This window comes from Sinocyclocheilus anshuiensis, unplaced genomic scaffold, assembly GCF_001515605.1.
Source record: "Sinocyclocheilus anshuiensis isolate Anshui unplaced genomic scaffold, SAMN03320099.WGS_v1.1 scaffold72, whole genome shotgun sequence".
Classification (NCBI taxonomy): domain Eukaryota; kingdom Metazoa; phylum Chordata; class Actinopteri; order Cypriniformes; family Cyprinidae; genus Sinocyclocheilus; species Sinocyclocheilus anshuiensis.
In genome coordinates, this window is record NW_015554073.1 from 721,596 (window position 1) to 735,109 (window position 13,514).

General features: G+C 37.7%; 1 protein-coding gene across 1 annotated transcript in view; it reads right to left on the bottom strand.

Moving 5' to 3' along the window:
• LOC107668800 (WD repeat- and FYVE domain-containing protein 4-like) overlaps nucleotides 1-13,514 on the bottom strand; it is a 46,656-nt gene that overhangs the window by 30,498 nt on the left and 2,644 nt on the right. The window contains exons 3-22 of the mRNA XM_016460791.1: nucleotides 12,050-12,161; nucleotides 11,590-11,696; nucleotides 11,134-11,286; nucleotides 10,694-10,883; nucleotides 9,933-10,122; nucleotides 8,859-9,019; nucleotides 7,473-7,934; nucleotides 7,274-7,375; nucleotides 6,759-6,949; nucleotides 4,730-5,319; nucleotides 4,389-4,479; nucleotides 3,114-3,328; nucleotides 2,916-3,001; nucleotides 2,560-2,779; nucleotides 1,870-1,946; nucleotides 1,408-1,626; nucleotides 1,145-1,323; nucleotides 529-760; nucleotides 293-444; nucleotides 91-202 (exon numbers count right to left, since the gene is read on the bottom strand). Of these exons, the coding sequence (XP_016316277.1) occupies nucleotides 91-202; nucleotides 293-444; nucleotides 529-760; nucleotides 1,145-1,323; nucleotides 1,408-1,626; nucleotides 1,870-1,946; nucleotides 2,560-2,779; nucleotides 2,916-3,001; nucleotides 3,114-3,328; nucleotides 4,389-4,479; nucleotides 4,730-5,319; nucleotides 6,759-6,949; nucleotides 7,274-7,375; nucleotides 7,473-7,934; nucleotides 8,859-9,019; nucleotides 9,933-10,122; nucleotides 10,694-10,883; nucleotides 11,134-11,286; nucleotides 11,590-11,696; nucleotides 12,050-12,161 (3,841 nt within the window). The remainder of the gene's footprint in view (nucleotides 1-90; nucleotides 203-292; nucleotides 445-528; nucleotides 761-1,144; nucleotides 1,324-1,407; nucleotides 1,627-1,869; nucleotides 1,947-2,559; nucleotides 2,780-2,915; nucleotides 3,002-3,113; nucleotides 3,329-4,388; nucleotides 4,480-4,729; nucleotides 5,320-6,758; nucleotides 6,950-7,273; nucleotides 7,376-7,472; nucleotides 7,935-8,858; nucleotides 9,020-9,932; nucleotides 10,123-10,693; nucleotides 10,884-11,133; nucleotides 11,287-11,589; nucleotides 11,697-12,049; nucleotides 12,162-13,514) is intronic.

Genomic DNA, 13,514 nt, shown 5'->3' on the forward strand with positions numbered 1-13,514 from the left:
TTTTAAATTAAAGGTTCACTACGAAAACAAAAATGCTGCAATCTTGTCATACAGCAAGCACTTTAGAGAAGTAGCTAGTAGACTTTTTACCAAAACAACCAACCAGGACTGCCCCAATTGTCCGAGCAGCTCCACTAAGGTGCTGACTGATGTTATGAGCCAGGAAGACAGGAGTACAATTATCACGTGATGTGATCCCCATCTGTGATAAAAAAAAAATAATAGAAGAGTAACTCATGATTTAACAATCAAAATAATTCAATCCATGAACAAAAAAGGAAAATGAAAGCACCTCTTTGGCTATAAGGCGACAGTCCACCTCGTTGTACTGGTCTCTAATATCTACTACTGTAGTGATGGTAGAAACTGTCATGTTTATGGCAAAGGAAATCCTCTCTTGGGAGACCATCCTAATTTGGGACACTGCAACATCTGTCTCGCCTCCTAATTAGCACATGTACTTGTGTGAATACAGATTTCCATCAAATTCAGAACTGTTTTTGGACAGAGAAAAGCAAACTTTCTCACCTTGGGCATTGAGAGCAAGGTAGTTGCCAATGTATTTGGTGCCTTGCCCATAAATAGTCTCCACCTGATCAGAACTCAAAACTTCTTCAAAGAAGTACGTAGGACCAACCCGCCAGACCAGAGCCGCATGCTGTTTCCATAGAGATGGAGTCCCAATAATCCCACACACATCAATGACTGCAGAGGGATCCATTGATATGGACTGACCGGGAAACGGCTGAATGTATTTGATCTGCAAAAAGAGCAACAGAGACTGATTTTGTCAATTAATGCTGACTAACATTTATTCATTTCGGCAGAAGCTTTTTTTCAAAGCAACTTAAACTGCATTCAAGGTACACATTTTTCAGGTTCTTCATTGCCTGGGAATTGAACCCATGACCTTGGCTTTAATATTTAAAATATATTAATAATATATTAAAAAAAAAAATTTTTTTAAATGTCACAATTTTACAATATTACTATTACTATATTTTTGATCAAATGAATGCAGCCTTGTTGAGCATAAGGGACTTTTTTGTTAAACACTGAAAAAATCTTTCCGACCCCAAACTGTTGAACAGTAGTTTACAGTATGTCATTCAAAACTATCCTTAATATAAATTCCTGCACAAACCTTTGCTTTTCCAATTGCTGTTGCATTCAGATAAACAGTGGCTAAACAGCTCTTCTTGATTCCTTTGGCCATAACCAGACAAAGATGGTGCCATTGGCCTGGTATCAGCTGTTTGGAACATTTGAACCGCACTGAGGATGGTAGCGTGCTGGGAGTCTGCTCGTCTGGCTCCATCATGTCTGTAGAATAAAATAAATACTGTAAATAATACATGCCTAAACTAAAGGTGTAAATAAAAGGTAATCTGAAGTGAAGATTTTCACCTAAGAACTGATAAGGTTCCTCCTCAGTGGAGATCACCAAGCAGCCGTCGGTGGCAGAGATACTGACAGACAGGCAGCTGAACTGCTGCTCAGCACGAGACATGTGGCGCACTACCGTGAGCAGACGCACAGGGTGGGATTCGCAGGCTGAGCTGAACCTACAGATCATAAACCAGCAGGAGAAAGACAGGCCGGCTGAAGGAGGGAAGCCTCTGCAGTCTGAAGAGATAAACAAGAGGAGATTATATAAGAAGAACAGGATCTGTATATTATAAATGCGTAAATGAGTAAATGGGATCTTTCTGATGCGATAAATCAATTTGGAACCAATATTTTATTAGTTTATTAGTATATTAGATTTTCATACCAAAAGAATAATTTTATGTCTCATGTTTTAGATGGGGTTTCCATTTGAATCTCAGATTATTTTATGCAACAATGTAATTCTACAGATTTTCTTACCAGTGCCCAAGCCTCCTGTAGAGATAAAATCTGCACTGACACCTTTTACTGTGGCAAGTGATGGCAGAAACAGACATCTGTGGAGACAAAATTGTTAGTGGTCATTTAGCATAATAACTAAGGCTTAATTAATATTTCAGTAACTCTACTTCCAGTCTTACATTTGGCAATGATTTAACCTCTGGTAAATTTAACCTCTGGTCCAAAACGTGTGCCATTCAACTTTTCTTTTTTCAGTTTAATTCACCACTATGTTCAATAATTTTATTTACTAAAATAATGGTTCTTAACTATTGCCCAACATAATATACAAAGAAAATTTATATTAACAGAAACTTAGAGGGTCAATATACAGTATGAATTAAGCACAATCATTTTGTGATTCCAGAAGTTTCAATAAGAGTATGTTATATAAGACCAATAGTTCTTGAAGAGGAAAATGAGATTTCAGTTAACTTTCTTACTTATGTATAATTAATGTATTGGATTAAATATAAAAAAAATAATATGAATATCAATTGTTATTCATTTAAATAATCTGAAGGCATCCTGTGTTGTCACTGTGTTGTCAAGTTTGCAGGCCCCAGTGGCCCTTTGCCCCTGGATGACAACCACCGCTTTAAAGCTGCTTAAAACAAATCTGTATTGTTCTAAACCGATTAATTTCAGAGGATATCTGCAAACACATACCCATAGCCACTGTCTGTCATGTCAAACTCCACAAAGGAAGGGGAACTGGAGACTTTGTGTGGCTGAAAGCTCCGTGGCGATGTGATAGAGACAAGACTTATGATTCTATGAAGAGGAACTACCGTCCCACTGTCTGAAGATGTTTTCAGTAGACTGAAACTTCTTTTCATTGCCTTTTTTAAGGATTTCCTGTTATCCTCTTCAGAATTTTTTGTCTGGTCTGCAATAGGTAACAGAAAATTGTGAAAATCTAAACAGTCTCTTCAATCAAAAGATGTAACAATATGATCAAATTTTTTTCATAAAACAGGAAGTAATCCAAAAAGGAAGTCTGTGAGGATTCGGAGGAACTATACTTGTGTTGTTGTTGGCCTCTTCACAAGAGACAGAAAGCCGATTTTCTCCACTGCACATCAGAGGATCCCCAAGACACAGGAACCGCCTAAGATAAAGCACACTATTGTAATGGCATACAAAATATGTAAACCTACATTCATCATATCATATATTCAACATTTGTCATGAGGAATGCATTGGCATCTGCTTATGCTGACCTGAGGCACTTGTGATCCATGGACTGAGATGCGAGTTTCTCAAGGATCCGTACTATGGGCAGATGTAGCGAATGGGAATTGTCGATGAGGATATGTCTGCAGTGAGTCAGCAGTGTGGACAGCAGACCAAACTCACACATGATCTGCCTGTTTCTTTCTGACTTCACCAGAGTCTGCACGTGATGAGCCACAGCCAGCTGTAGCTCTTCAGACACCTAAAGGAAAGAATGTCTGCAATTATTGTAGTATATGCTCAAAAACAAACACATATTTTAAGGTTTTGGGTCAGTAATTAAAAAAAAAAAGAAAATAATACCTTTATTCAGCAAGGATGCATTAAAGTGATCAAAAGTAACAGTAAAGACATTAATAATGGTATAAAGTATTTCTATTAATAAATGTTGTTCTTTCGAACTTTCTATTTATTAAAGAATCCTGAAAACTGTTTTTAAAGGGGTCATATGATGCGATTTCAAGTTTTCCTTTCTCTTTGGAGTGTTACAAGCTGATTGTGCATAGATAAGATCCCTGAAGTTGCAAAGACTAAAGTCTCAAAACCAAAGAGATATTCTTTATCAAAGTTAAGACTCTGCCACGCCCCCCTAAAACGGCTCGTTCTAACACGCCCAACATACCTACGTCGCTCTGTGGGAAGATTTGCATAACGCCGCCCAAATGTTCACGCAAAGAAAGAAGGCGTAACTTTTATTCTCACTGTAGTATTGTTGCCGCCGCCATGTCCTGAAGACGCTGTGTGCTTCGTTGTGAAAGCGAAACTACTTTGTTTGGTCTTCCAAAAGAGGACGATATCCGCTTCGTCATGCCTAGAGCTGATCCGTGATGGTCGCTGAGGGAATACGTCAACTTTGCGCTGTGGATCGCCGGATCGGCTTTCACCATGGACGAAGCCTGGGGTCGTCACATGTGCTTGCCGCTCCTTCGTCGGATCCGCCGGCCGCGCCGTTCTCGCCCCTTAGCATATTATAATGATTTCTGAAGGATCATGTGACACTGAAGATTAGAATAATGTATAAAATATAACAATTAAATTAGAAAACGGTTCTTTTAAATTGTAATAATGTGTAATTGTAATAATAAAAACTTTTTTTTGCACAATTTTTGCACATTTTGCTGGACTGACATAAAAAACTGCATTTTGTGCACACTTCTATGCTGTTTATTTGTTAATTTAATCCAAGGCCACTATTGCCTCTTAATTATTACACCAAATACAAATTATGTAGAAGATATGAACATGTTTGTGGTTTTACTTACACAAGGGTCACTGGGACAGTAAATACTAGGCAGAAGAATCATGATCAGCTTAACAGCGCCAGGATGAAGAATGGTGATGTCATAGTAAGCCCTGAATAAGCAATGACAAGTTTAACAATCATAGACAGACAGAAAAAGCAAAGCAGAAACTGTCCCAGTATTGACTTACTGACTTTTCAGGTCTAGACATCTGTATCAAAAAACTATCATGCTGTGCAGTTGATCTTTTTTGGAATTATTTATATGTAATTGTCCAGACAAAACTAAACTAAACTAACCTAAACAAAAACAGACAGCAATCTAATTTCTATAAATATATACATATGATTGAGAGCACCTACCTCCCAGAGTCTGTTGACTCAAATGAGACACTTGTGGCTCTAGTGTGACTGAACGCCTCATCCTCATTGGATGGCTCCCCTGTCCTCTGACTCTCACCAGCCTCATTATTATCCTGCAATCCTGTGCATGGATCTGCAGCCAAGCTCACACCGGTAGCAAATTGCTCCAGGAATCCCAGTAGTTTAACACAGTCTCCTAAAGGTGGTAGCAACTGAGGTTCTGGCTTCTCCGCCGCCTCCACAAACTGTTGGAAAGTCCTGCAGTCTGAGCTTTCTTTGTCTGTTTCCATAGGGACCCCTCTCTGGAAACAGCCCAGCTGCAGCAGGGCATCACCCAGCTTCTCGCAGACTCCGGTCGTGTGGAAAAAGTGGGCGTTGACGGGGTGCACGTGCACAGCAAGGGCGAGGGTGTGTAGGGTGAGGAGCAGCAGCTCAACAAGGCTCTGGCGGCTCAATGAGGCCCACGGTCCCATTGGTGCCTCCATCAGAGATCCTTCCATGTCCACGACTATGGAGAGCAGGCCATTAAAGCCTCCAGAAGTGCGGAAGGCGTTCCAACTGTTTGGGTTTTCCAGAACTTTCATGATAGACTGTCCAAAGGCAAGGTACAAGGGATTATTACAAGTACACTACTCGGGTTGGTAAGGTTTTTTTTTTTTTTTAAGTCTCTTATGATCACTAAGGCTGTATTTATTTGATCAAAAATATGGTAAACATTTTTGAAATATTACTACAGTTTAAAAGAACTGTTTTCTATTTTAAATGGAAAATAAAATGTAATTTACTTCTGTGAAGTCAAAGCTTAATTTTCAGCAGCCATTACTACAGTTTTCAGTGTCACATGATCCTTCAGAAATCATTCTAATATGCTGATTTACTGCTTAGGTAACATTTCTTTTTATTATCAATGTTGAAAACAGTTGTGCTGCTTAATACTCTTGTTGAAACCATGATACTATTTTAGGATACTTTGATGAATGTAAATTTCAAAAGAACAGCATTTATTTACAATAAAAATCGTTTGCAACATTATAAATGTCTTTAGCGTTACTTTGATCAATTTAATGCTTGCGGAATAAAAGTATTCATTAAATAAATGTCTTATTGACCTCAAACTTCTCAACAGTAGTGTACTTCAGATGTTAATGCTTTTCAATCAGCAATATCACTGGAATTAGTTACTAGGTTTTACTATGCCCATACCCAGGATGTGTTCAGAATATCTGTTCGGATATAATGCATCACTATGAAAAGGGAAACGGGAGGGGTCTCCTGTATCGAAGAGCCTAGCACAAAATGGATTAACCCTTATTCAATCTACCATGCTAATACATCAAAGAGCTAATGTGTCACAAAATGAAGCCCAAACCTAATTAGGACCAATAGAAGTAATCAGAATGGCTTTGACACATTTCACAGAGTGGTCGGGGTGAATCCAATTGTCAGCAGCCTTAACCCAGTTACATCTTAATGGTCTGCAGGTTAGTATTCCTGCGCTTGAATCTAAAAAATGGGCATGTACAGTAACTGAATAACATAGTTATGCATAATTGGATTTCTCTCACATTCTCTGATCTGATATTCCTCATAATTTTGTGTGTGTCGCACCACAAGGCTGCAAGCTTAATCAAATGAAGCTTGAGTTAACAGCTAACAGTATATTAGCAAATCAATCTGAATTTAGCTATAATGGAATCAGGCTCCCAAAAGCTGATATAATAAATTCACCGGCTCATTATGCTTCAGCCTTCAACCATGTTATAATTTGTTAGAATTAGGAATGGAAGCTGAATTTACAGACAGGTACATGATACCTGAGCTCAGTTTAGTTTTTGTATGAGTCCTCTCAGTTATAATCCAGTCATGCTTTGGAATAAACTGTGACTTGTATTTCAACATGTTTACATGCGTAAGAAATCAAGAAAAACCAGGAAGTCATAAATACATATGGAAAACCGCCCTTTCAGCAGGCATATGTGACTAAGCATGTGGGTTAGCCAAAAATAAAAAGCAGCAAAGGAATAAATACCTGTAAGAGATCTTGTTTGAGTCTGATCTCGCTCTCAGTGGAGGAGCAGAGGGCTCCGATGGTGGTGCTCATGTATTCCTCGGGATTGACCTCCGACAGCTGCTCCAGGATGCACAGAGCAGGACTGCGGAACTGCTCAACATCCAGAAAGATCTTCACATAGGGAATCATCCCTAAGTCCCTGATAAACACTATTAAATCAAAGAGACTGATCAGATACAGAATAATGACTTTGGATGTACTGTGGTTTCAAACTATTTACCTCAAATTATATTTTTTAAATTTATTATAAAGTTATTTATTTATTATAAAATGCTATTATTGATCTATTTTAATTTAATCGTTTTTAGTTTTATTTTAGTTTATTTTAATTATATCCTGCACACACTGCAAATAATTGTCACAAAGAAATGGCAAGTAACACATTCAATTAAATATACAAAAAAAAAAATCTTGTAAAAAAATACTCCAATACACTTTTCTTCGATTTTTCTTCGAAAATTACTTCAACTAACCAGTGTTTCTGACTGACTGGAAGGCCAGGGCTGCAACCACATTTAAAATGTTGGTGGTCAACTTCCTCTCATTGCTGTCAGCCTTCTCCTCAACTTCATTCACTGTCAATAAATAAGAGCTCAAATCAGGATCAGGCATCTGCATTTCAAATTGTCTTGTTTTCGTAATTCAAAGTACAGAGAAATCCAAAAGACTTACCAGCAACACCAGCCTTTCTGATTATCTTTGCCCTTCGTTTAAGCTCATACAACAGTTGTTCCATCAGTCCACCATCACTCAGGACTTCAGACAGCAATCCACTGTGCATGATGAGCCTGTAGAAGCAGTCCAGAGCTGCGACGTTGAAGGCCTCTGAACAACCCTGCTTCAACACAGCTTGGACCTTTCTGATTGTCTCGTGTGGGATGTAGGAGAGCTGGAGGATGACGGTCTCAAGCAGTTTGAAGAAAATGAGGTGAACAGGTGGCGATTTCTGCCACACACACTCCGCCAGCTGAGCCAGAGACTGCAGAGACCACTCCAGCAGGAAGAAGTTAGCCTTTTCCCAAGACCAGATCATCTGGATGGTGTGCAGGATTTGGCCGCAGATCACCGTGTTGCCTGACCGCAAGAAGGAGGACTGGATGATTTTGAAGGCTGTGAGGTTCTTCACTGGCGAACCTGAAGATATAAAGAAAGTCAGGCATATAGAAAGTGTAAGGGAAAAAAGAAGCAACTAGTTAAGCATTTATTTACAGACGTTCTAGTCAAAAAAAACTAAATGTACAGTGAAGAATGAGAATAAAATTAGAAAACATTTAAATTAAATAAAATAAATAAAATAAAATAAGCAAATAAAATTATTTGTACAGCAAAAATAAAATAAAATAAAATGATCTTGATAAATACTGATTTGAGATGTAATTAACATGACTGGCCCAAAATAACTTTCCAGCATGTTTGAGTAGCATAACCTTAGATTCATTGACTGTATACTATACAGTAAATACACAATTTGTCATTTATATTTATAACAATTTGTAATGCCATTCCTAAAAGTATATAGTGAGACAGCAGCATTATTGATGCCATTATATACATCAATGAGCTCATGCAAATGAGTAACTCTGCATCAAGTATCACACTTATGTATCACACTTATGCTTGCCGAAAGCGTGTGAAATGGCATGCATTAAGGAAGTTAAACCACATTTAGAACTATATCAACATTCAAATGCATCAACATATGAAAAAGACTGATTGGCTCTTTGGAAAAAGGTGATCTGATGTTTATGGCAAATAAATATAGCTGCAGAGGGTAATAAGATTGAATTTCACCCATAATTAAAATCACATCAAAGTCAAATGAAATAAAGGTTAAAAAAAAGGGGCTGTTTTTCTCTCTCTCAGGAGTGAGGTGCTCTGGTGGTGATGAATGGAGAATTGCTGTATGGATGGGGAGAATGGATGCAGGGTGGCTTAACCAGGTTAGTGAGGAGAGCTACACTTCATCATCCTGGACATAATTGCCTTTTCTGTGGCGTTACCATGAGGTGGTGGAGCAGAGATGCAGAGTGGCACTCACTGTCTGTCATGGCGGCTTACCGTTAGTCAGGGTGGGGTCGAACCTGAAGCCTGGTGGTTGGGGGTTGTTCACACATATGGCGACCTTCAGCTCAGCCTTGCCCAAAAGCGTGAATGACGCGATGAGGCCTAGAAGGTCTTGAACGGCTAGGAAGTGCTCCTCTGTCACTTCCTCCTCACAGCTGCAGAAGGGCAAAAATATGTCAATATGTCCTTCCCAAGTAAACACAGTATGAATGAACACTACAGTTTAAATGTTTAGGGTCGGTACAATTGTTTTGAAAAAAATGTATACTTTCACTTAACAAGGACCTATTAAACTGATCAAAAGTGACAGTAAATAGATTTACAATGCTACAAAAATTACATTTCAAATAAATGTTGTTCTATTGAACTTTATATAAAAATCCTAAAAAAAAAATGCATCATGTTTCCACAAAATTATTAAGCAGTACAACTGTTTTCAACATGACAATAATTAGAAATGCAGCAAATCAGCATATTAGAATGATTTCTGAAGGATCATGTGATACTGAAGACTAGAGTAATGGCTGAAAAATCAGCTTTGCTATCACAGAAATAAATTATTTTTTTTATAATATATTAAAATAATAGGTGGATATAAGTACGAACAAAATAATGTTTTCACACAGGTTTTACGAACAAATAAGTGCGTACGCATGCTTAGTGAATGAGACCCATTGTTCAGTGAGGTCAGTCTTGTCCTGCAGTGACCCTTGCTGCGAGGAAACGCAGACACAGTGAGTTAGAGAGAGCTGGCATGATCAGTAATGTGATTGAGCTCAATATACTGCTTATCTCATTACGAGCTCTTTAATTATTGAATTCTGCAGCATTCACAAAGAAACTTGCAGGAGGAAGGAGCTGAGACTGAGAGGAAGAAAGAGAGTAACAGAAAGGAATGGAAAGTACCTAAGAATGAAGTAAGCAAATGCTTTTTCTGAAGGTGGTGGTCCACCTACTTGTTAATGCATCAGACATTTAGTCTTCAGTTGTGTGCCTTTCACATCTGCAATATTTAGTGACAGACCCCTATTATATTTAAGACCCCCCACCCCAAAATCATGAATTTACCGTAACAAGATGGCCTGAAAGATGTCATAGCCATCATTGTTCTCAAATTCTTCAAAAAGAGCAGGGCTGACGGCATAAGAGTCCTTCACAAAGCTGAAAACACTCACGGCCACCTCAGATAGAACATGACCAGGGACGTTCTCGCTGATCTTATGCATGTTCTGGATGCAGATCTTCATGCAGTTACTAGCTAAAGAAAACAAAACACCAAAATAAGTGTAAATAGTAATACACTTGTAGTAGTAAGTACCTGAAGTATATACTAATAATTCAAATAAACATCACCAACAATTCAGGAACTAAGTCTCCCTAAATTAGCCTGCAGATTTGTTCTTCCTGTCACTGGCTTCAAGACAAGATGTCCCCAGTCAAACTTTCTGACCTGATTTTCTAACTGAAGCCCTGCCTAGACCTAATGAACATCTCCAGTAAATAAAACAAACGTTATGTAATCAGAGGATTGGGACAACTAGGTAATTCAAATAAGCATCATGTGAAAGTAAATCAAAATCATTGTCATCTGACGATGTGCTTACAGTGCCTATATCTATATTTATCTAAAATATAATAATTTTGTTGTTGAAAAAATTAGATATTACCTATAGTACACTTATTACACCCATGTACTTGTTCGATAAACTAATTGTGAATCATTTTAAACCATTTATTATGAAAAATAATAAGATCTGATAAGAATGCTCTCATAAGATACATTTATTTGGACAAAGAATGGGCTGGAGCTTGTGTGTGTAGTTGTTGACCTTGCAGTGCAGGTACAGTGTTGTGAGCTTGTGCAGCAGACACTGCTCTGAGCACACGAGACGCCTGCTGTCTCCATGAGTGGCTGCACTGATCCCACAGTAAGGTTAGAGAGATGATCACGCTTGAAAGCTCCTGGGTCTCCAGCAGAACCTCCATGAAACGCACATGCCTGCACAGCTGCAAGATCATCTGAGCAGAGGTGAAGGTTTAAAGAGACGTATTTCTCTTAGTTTGACACCAATGCATTAAATATTTTAGATATGCATGCAAACTTTGTATAAATTGTCATACACTGTAAGAACTAAATCATTTTTTGCAAGTTTGCTTCTGAAACTGGAAGTGCTAATGGGGAAACATTATCCCATTTTGATACACAAGTTGAGTATTTGTGGTGTAACTGATTCATAATATAAAACAAAACATGTCAAAATGTAAAAACCTGAGTAAGAGTGTCCTGAAAAGAGCATTTGACTTCCTCTTTGACATCATTGCGAGAGATAAAGCTCTCTTTTCGGGGAGGCAAAGCTACAAACAGGTAAAGACACTTGACTAACGATGCCGGAAGACCTGTCTTGATCATAACGCCAACCTCCTGTTAAAGAACACAAAAACTTCCAGTCAAAACATGACTAGACGGGATTTTTCTCTGTCAAACAGAGGAATGCTTTCAATGACAGATCAACTGTAGGCATCTGAACACTGAATTTTGTAATAAACCATAGCAAGAAAAATAATTATTACTTGTTACCTTTTATACTGAATGGAATAATTTTTACTCAGCAATCGTGAGTAAATAATCATGAGCAACAGAACTGCTCTTTATTACTAAAACAATAGCAATGTAATTATGGAGCTGACTGCATAAATATAATATAGGTTTAATAGTAAAACTTACAGAGTCTCTGTTAGACAAAAGAGATATTGATTTGAGCAGAAGCCATCCTTGGTTGCTTCTGACCTCTGACTTCTGAAACAATTGCTCCAATTCATATCGGGCTTCCTCTATTTTAAACAAAGCCATAAAAGCAACAGACAGCACGATTAAAACCATTTGATCTTAGATCAGCACACAACAGATAAGTAAGGTTTTCAGTTCCTTCAACACCAACATCCATTTTGAATAATAATTTCAACTAAACACCATAATAAGAAATGAACACAAATGCATCACACAGGTAATAGCAAGGATGGTCAACATTATCATGCAACTTATTCTGCCACATGTTTGTGAAATAAAGAAGTGAGCAACTTCCCTACAAACACCAACAGAACCTCTGTTTGCTTTTTGTTTGGCCTTTAGTGACCTCACCAGTGCCACTGCCAGCTACACCTTTGCAAATGTTATTTTTGGGTACCTGCAGGCTTTTCTGCCACTCTCTGCTGTATGTGACAGACAAGAGCTTCTCCAACCTGCAGCGCCAAGCCCTGGAGATCCAGATCATCAAGGACACTGCTGCTCTCTGAGACCTTATAAAGAGTAAGTGGAATAATTATTTCTGCTATTTAAACATGAACACAATAAATTAGGTTTGATATGTTTATGACATGTTTCTCACAAAGGCAATCATGATGATAGTAAACTGATAGCATAATCAGCACTTATCACAAGGAAGAAACAAAAACATCTAAGCAGAAGTGAACTTCCAACAATAAATATTTTCATAGCAACACAAGTTTCATTTCCCTAAGCTGTGTAAATATTTCAACATTCCCAACTTCAATCCCTACTTCTGTGTGACTTTCCAAGCGGATGTGGTGCCTTACTCCTTACTCTATGGTTGGTTAAATCCCAGTAAGAATCCAGGAGTTGTAAGTCAACGAGTCACACGTGTGTAAACCCCCACACATGCACACACACTAAGCCTGTGAGCGTGATTGCATTTCAGTAGGTCATGTGCGTTTGTCAATACAGCAGCAAACTAGACCAACTGACACGTAGTGACAGATCACTGCTGGAATTTAAACAGGAAATGCAAGATTTTAGTTTAATCTGTGTCAGTGTGATGCAATCTGCTTCTGTCAAAGGGACAAAAAAATTCATCCAATCACTCATGGGCAGCTAATATAATGTAAAATTTAAGTTCTTAAAGAGATTAGATCTCAAGAATTTATATGACCAAAATACATTATAAATCAAGTGTTTAAACACCCTTATATACAGTGGGTACGGAAAGTATTCAGACCCCCTTCAATTTTTCACTCTTTGTTATATTGCAGCCATTTAGGGTAGTAACTTCTTCTTAAAGAAATTAAAAAGTTAAGGCTTGAAATATGCTATTTCAATTAAATATTGTTTTCTATTCGTCAAAGAATACTGTATCATTTTCAATACTGTAAAAAATTTCTCAGTTTCCTCAAAATATTAAACAGTACGATTATTTTCAACTTTGATAATAATAAGAAATGTTTCTTGAGCAACCTATCAGCATATTAGAATGCTTTCTGAAGGATCATGTGACACAGAAGAAAATTAAATTTTGACACCACAGGAATAAATTATTAGGCTACATGTTAAAATGTATTACTACTGAAATTACTATTTTACTGTTTTTACTGTATTATATACAGTATGATCTAATAAAAAAGCATTGGGATTTTAAAAACATTTAAAAAAAATCTTACCAGCCCCAAACATTTGACCAGTAGCGTGTATGCGCATGTGTGTTTGTAAAATATATGTATATATAGTTGTAGTGTTGTCACGGTACCAAAATTTCAGTATTCGGTACCGATATCAGTGAAAATCCACGGTTCTCGGTACCAATTTCGGTACCAAAGCAAAACACAAAAACATGCTAATTGAACAACATTTTTATTAAT